This window comes from Boleophthalmus pectinirostris, unplaced genomic scaffold, assembly GCF_026225935.1.
Source record: "Boleophthalmus pectinirostris isolate CB_2022bp ecotype Guang Dong unplaced genomic scaffold, ASM2622593v1 HiC_scaffold_2608, whole genome shotgun sequence".
NCBI lineage: Eukaryota > Metazoa > Chordata > Actinopteri > Gobiiformes > Gobiidae > Boleophthalmus > Boleophthalmus pectinirostris.
In genome coordinates, this window is record NW_026571249.1 from 522 (window position 1) to 6,536 (window position 6,015).

Below are 6,015 nucleotides of genomic sequence, written 5' to 3' on the forward strand. Positions count from 1 at the left end.
GATCATTGCAAATCAAATTAAATTCAAGTTTTTATATGTCTAAAGTATTTCAGATATGTGTTTTTTATTGTTTCATAACCTTAACGAAATTATGCTACTGCAAAGCAATAAATTAAGTCCATGTAGTGGGTCAGAGCTGAGTGTTGGCCATGATGGCCCCATGGTCTCGTATTTTTAGCCCACCTAATATAGCAACAGTATGTGGGTAACTGAGAGCCTGCAGACCAGTCGAGCGCAGCATTTCAATGAAGGTAAACATGTTTTCTGTCTTTTCTGTCCTCATGTAGTTCTACTATAAGTGTTTTATTTTGCACCACATTTCACTTACACTCGCAGTTGTGTAGCACTTTAACTTTTAAATTTTACTTGCAAACATTGTTTCAGTTTTTGACTGAATTTAATTCGTCAGGTTTAGATTTCTAATATGCCTCACTGTGTCACGGCAGTAGTGCTGTTCTTGTTGTTAGTATTCGCGGGGTGTCCATTCTGTGCCTCCAGCCTTTATGATCTTGTTTACCTTTTGTCTCTTTCCCAGCTCCTGGTGCTCGTGCTGGACATAAACACAGATGAACACTGAAACAGAAGATGATTTTTATCAGTCAGACGACAACTTTGATGATGATGAAGATGAGGCAACCCAATACATAATAGAACAAAGTCTTATCCAATACAGAAAACTTAAAGGGCTCAATCCAAGGTGACAATCTGTCTTTTTCTTAACCTATGTGTTCTGTGAATTTACCAGTGCTTTGTGATTTTTGGTGGCCTCCTTTGCAATGAGTAGGTTCAAATCAACCGTGAAGTTGGTAGAATAGCCATTGAGTAGACTATTATTATTACTCGAGAAACAGTCATCAAAAAGTAACTCATTGCTCTCCACCTCTGATCAACAGTGATCTGAAATCAAGTGAAGATCCACATGAGATTTATAAAGCAATCAAGGAGGGTGAGATGAAGTCATGACTGTACTGAGGTCAAAAGGAGAACAGTACTGAATGAACCATGTGTTTGAGACCTTAGGTGATGAAGATGCTCTGATAAGACTGACTATCCAACCTGAGATGCTGTGTAAAGTGGATGAGCGTGGGTGGATTCCACTGCATGAAGCAGCAATTCAGGACAACAAACAAATCCTTGAGATCATCTTTTCAGGTAATTGCGTGACTTATGTTATCTTTGTCTTTATACTATTTTGATTATGGGCGGCAAATATGTCATAAGGTTATATATAATGTATAAAAATGTATAAATGTGTTTAATACTGAAGGCAATAAAACAGTTGCTAGAGAAAACATACGTGTCATATCATGCATTGTTATCACTATGTTTTAGCATCGCCCCCTGGTGCGGCACAGTGTCGAACCCTGAAGGGTGAGACAGCACTGTTTTTGGCAATTGTCCATGGACTCAGGGAGAACGCCACATTCCTCCTACAGAACGGCAGTAGCCCAGACACCCAGAACGATGAGCAGGACTCTCCTTTAGTCGCTGGTATCGACTGTTTGTAGAGATAGTAATTTTTGTTTTCATTAAAGTCAGAGTGCAACATGGTAAACAAAGTGTCACAATGTTCTAAAATATGATCTTAATTCATTATTTGAAATAGAAGGCAGTTTGTCACATTTTTTGACAGAAATAAAGAAACACAAAATATGCAAATGTTATATAAACAAAAAAGACTTGATTGTTTCTATCAATTTTGATAACTGCAGTTAATACAGAGATAGCAATTGTAAACACTGCATATAGACATACATTTAAAAAAAAAAAAGCACAAAGAAACATTCTGATCACATACTAAACACATATTTACTATTATACTTATTGTTCTCATTTTTCCAGCTATTTTGAATGATCAGTATGACTTAGCCACTCTACTGCTACGTTATAATGCCAACGTGGATCAGACTGGGCCACTGAACCGGACAGCCCTTCATGAGTCTGCGTTTCTAGGCCTGGACAATTTTGTCTATCTGCTCCTAGAGTCTGGGGCCAATCCAAACGCATGTGACATCAAACAGAAAATTCCCCTTGCCCTGGCTGCTCAAAATGGGCATTTTAACGTGGTAGAAGTTCTACTACAGAAAGGTATGAAAAAGTTTCTCAGAATAAAAACACGCTTTTTACCTGTACCAGAATTTAGTAGAATTTGTGTGATTACAAATATAAGCGTACTCACAAACAGTTATTCAGTGCTTGACACATTTGTTTTTTAGGAGCAAATGTAAAATGTGAGTCAGAGTCAGGCACCATTTTGTTCGATGCGGCTGCCTCAGGAAACCCTGACATCATATCACTGTTGTTGGACCATGGAGCAGATCCTAACCTACCTCTCTACAGCGGACACCTGCCAATCCATCGTGTGGCCTACCATGGACACATCCTGTAAGGAATATTTTACGTTAATATTAAAATTTTACACAGAACTGGACAAAATTCAGACATCTAAAATGTTCTTCAGTTCACCTATCACCATTAATTGTATAGTTTAAACAAGCATGATCTATGTCTTGGTACTGATTAAGTCTCGGTTTTAATTTAGTTTAGCCCAAGTTTACCCCTGTCAGGTTCATTTTAAACCTGTTTTTTGTCCACATTTAGTCCTGGTTTATTATTTAAGACCTGGCACATTCTGGAGAAATACTACATTTGAATTTCTTTAATTGTTAATGAACTATTTTCCCTACTAAATACTAATTGAGTTGTATTTAATGTTCATAGATGACCTTCTCAGGACTGTCGCATTGTTAGGCCGTGGTTCAATACTTATAGAGGAGTAAGAGTTAAATGCATTTCTTTGACAGAGCTCTGGAGAGGCTAATCCCAGTGACAGACCTGTATGCAGTCAAGGACAGTGGCATGAGCCCTCTCCACTCTGCAGCTGCTGGAGGCCATGCTCACTGTGTAGACCTACTGCTCAAAGCTGGCTATGATCCAAACTTCATGCTCCACCCACGAGTTCGCCGCAACTATGACGACGAACGAAGGTCTGCTCTCTTCTTTGCCGTGTCCAACAGTGACCTCCAGTGCAGTCGCCTGCTGCTTGAGGCTGGAGCTATGGTAAACCAGGATCCAGTCAACTGCTTACAACTGGCTCTCCGACAGGGCAACTATGAAATGATCAACATTTTGTTAAAGTTTGGGGCGAATGTGAACTACTACTCGAGAGTAAACACAACACACTTCCCCTCGGCTCTTCAGTATGCTTTAAAAGATGAGGTTATGCTTAGGATGATTCTGAACCATGGTTATGATGTTAAACGCTGCTTTGACTGTCCTTATGGTGACAGCTCTCATGATTATGCTCCATGGGCATCTGCTGTCATAAAAGACATGGTGGTGAGTATAAACATAAACATGAACGGGAGAAAAATACTTGACGCGCGTCCGTTGCCTTGGAAACAAGAGCCCGGTCCCGGTCTTTTCCTGAAACGATGTCAGACCAGACTGAGAGAGACTTTAGTGTTTTTATAACGTAAAACCATCAGCGGAGGAGATCGGGTCGACGACTGGAGAGTGAATATATTTATACTCCGCTAATGACACTGGATCAGTCCTGGTTTAGTTCCGGTCTAGTCCCGGTTTAGTCTCGGTCTACTCCCGGTCTAGTCCTTGTTTAGTCCCGGTCTAGTCTCAGTCTAGTCCTGGTTTAGTCCTGGTCCGGTCCTGGTGTAATCCTCGCGATTGTCTCGGTGATTGTGGCGTATATATTCATGCTCCGCTCATGTTTGTGGTTCTCGCTCTGGTTCTCGGGTTTTTCTTCCTGATAATAACTGCGTCCCTGATTGGTTGACGCGGCGCGTCTGACGCAAAAAGTTCAGCATTTTCAACTTCTGACGCTGACGCCTTGGACGCGCGTATAGAGCGTCGATGCGAAAAACGCTCAAGACGCGCTGCGTTGACGCCAGATTCGCGTCGCGCTGACGCCAAAGACGCACCGCAAAAACGCAGGACGCTCTAGTCGCGCGTCCACATAGACTTTACATAGAAACTGGACGCTTTGACGCTTTGGTGTGAACGACCCTTACCACTGAGCCACACCACACAAATACTCTCTGTCTGATATTGATCCCACAGATATAGATAAAACATAAGAGAAAACATCATCATCAAAACAGACTTACAAAGTACATGGACAGGGTCCTTCTGTCGTGCAGTTTTCTCTAAAGAAAAACAAGAAGATCGAATTAGGAGAAAGTTTTTTTATATTGTACTTCTGGGTCCATCAGATGATAAGTTATTAAAATAAGAAAAATTTAAAAAGTTAAATGCTAAGCCCCGCCCCCTGAGCACATACCAGCGTCTGATTGGCTGAGAGCATGCTGTTGTTGCTCTCGTCTCCTCTGATGGGGACCAGAGGCATCGTCCCGAACTTCTGCTTGGAGATGTCAGAGGACGAGTGTCTGCGCAGGATGGCAGGGGGCGCTTCATCGTTCTACAAGAAAAACACACAATACAATCTATATGAGCGCGCCCTGGTGGACTGACAGGGGACTGCAAGTTTAACCTCTGGAACTTGTTTAACTTTGTGGTTTCTCCGACCTGAGCTTTGAGGAAACAGGTGATCCAGCCCCACAGCTCCGCCTCCCCGCTGCAGCACAGGAACCTGCTCGTGTTTAGAGGAGAGAATAAAGGAGTTATATCACAAAAACTAAATAAAAACTGTATTTACTCTAAGAATAAACGAATAAACTCACAGCTGGTGTTTGTGTGAGATCACTGTGAAGCCCCATCTACAACGAAAAGACAACAGAATATTTGGTCACTGTAAATCAGGTCTAAAGTAGGACTAAAGTAGGTCTAAAACAGGTCTACAGCAGGACTAAGATACGTCTAAAGCAGAACTGAAACAAGTCTAAAACAGGTCTACAGCAGGACTAAAGCAGGATTGAAACAGTTCTAAATCAGGTCTAAACCAGGACTAAAGCAGGTCTACAGCAGGACTAAGATACGTCTAAAGCAGAACTGAAACAAGTCTAAAACAGGCCTACAGCTGGACTAAAGCAGGATTGAAACAGTTCTAAAACAGATTTAAAGCAGAATTAAAGTAGGACTGAAACAGGACTAAAGCAGCTCTAAAACAGGACTAAAGCAGGTATAAAGCAGGTCTAAAACAGGTCTAAAGCAGGACTGAAACAGGACTAAAGCAGGTCTAAACCAGGACTGAAACAGTTCTAAAACAGATTTAAAGCAGAACTAAAATAGGACTGAAACAGGACTAAAACAGGTTTAAAGCAGGTCTAAAGCAGGACTGAAACAGGTCTCAATCAGGTCTCAACAAGGTCTAAACTATGTCCAAACCAGGTTTAAACTTAAACTTAACCAAGTCTAAAACAGGTCTAAACTAGGTGCTAAAAACAGGTTTAAACTAGTTCCTAACCCGCTCTTAACCAGGTCTAAACCAGATCTAAACGGTGTCCAAAACACGTTTGAACTAGGTCTTAATCTGGTCCTAGCCAGCACTCCACGAGGTCTACACCAGGACTAAACCAGGTCTACATAGGTCTAGGATCAGGACTTTACCTGGTGGGGGCCTTGAGTTTTTTCCTGATGCCGATGTAGATCTTCATGGTCTTCAGGCTCCACTCCTTCTCTGGTTTGATGCTCTGAGCAGATCAATATAATATTAATTAAATTTAATAATAACTCAGTGTTCTTCAGGAGAACATGTGTGTCCTTCACTAGAACATGTGTGTCCTTCACTAGAACATGTGTGTCCTTCACTAGAACATGTGTGTCCTTCACTAGAACATGTGTGTCCTTCACTAGAACATGTGTGTCCTTCATTTAGAACATGTGTGTCCTTCACTAGAACATGTGTGTCCTTCACTAGAACATGTGTGTCCTTCACTAGAACATGTGTGTCCTTCACTAGAACATGTGTGTCCTTCAGTAGAACATGTGTGTCCTTCACTAGAACATGTGTGTCCTTCATTTAGAACATGTGTGTCCTTCACTAGAACATGTGTGTCCTTCACTAGAACATGTGTGTCCTTCACTTCATTAGAACATGTG

The 6,015-nt window shown here is 41.4% G+C and overlaps 2 protein-coding genes across 3 annotated transcripts; one reads left to right on the top strand and one right to left on the bottom strand.

Annotated features, from left to right (window-relative positions):
• The first annotated feature begins 210 nt into the window (after positions 1 to 210).
• Positions 211 to 3,479, top strand: LOC129410832 (ankyrin repeat and SOCS box protein 14-like). 2 transcript variants are annotated; one of them, XM_055159737.1, is made up of 8 exons: positions 211 to 251; positions 536 to 697; positions 894 to 946; positions 1,021 to 1,152; positions 1,333 to 1,491; positions 1,843 to 2,088; positions 2,217 to 2,385; positions 2,805 to 3,479. In XM_055159737.1, exons 2-8 carry the CDS (start codon positions 567 to 569, stop codon positions 3,472 to 3,474), a joined length of 1,560 nt encoding a protein of 519 aa, XP_055015712.1. In that variant the 5' UTR covers positions 211 to 251; positions 536 to 566; the 3' UTR covers positions 3,475 to 3,479. The 2 variants fall into 2 exon arrangements, with proteins under 2 accessions (XP_055015712.1, XP_055015713.1); XM_055159738.1 differs by lacking the exon at positions 2,805 to 3,479 and adding an exon at positions 2,722 to 2,796.
• Positions 3,480 to 4,073: 594 nt separating this feature from the next.
• On the bottom strand, positions 4,074 to 5,612 carry LOC110153778 (arf-GAP with Rho-GAP domain, ANK repeat and PH domain-containing protein 3-like). The gene is made up of 5 exons (XM_055159739.1): positions 5,524 to 5,612; positions 4,698 to 4,733; positions 4,543 to 4,606; positions 4,298 to 4,435; positions 4,074 to 4,163 (listed from the first exon to the last, which is right to left on the bottom strand). Exons 1-5 carry the CDS (start codon positions 5,568 to 5,570, stop codon positions 4,110 to 4,112), a joined length of 339 nt encoding a protein of 112 aa, XP_055015714.1. The 5' UTR covers positions 5,571 to 5,612; the 3' UTR covers positions 4,074 to 4,109.
• Positions 5,613 to 6,015: the final 403 nt, after the last annotated feature.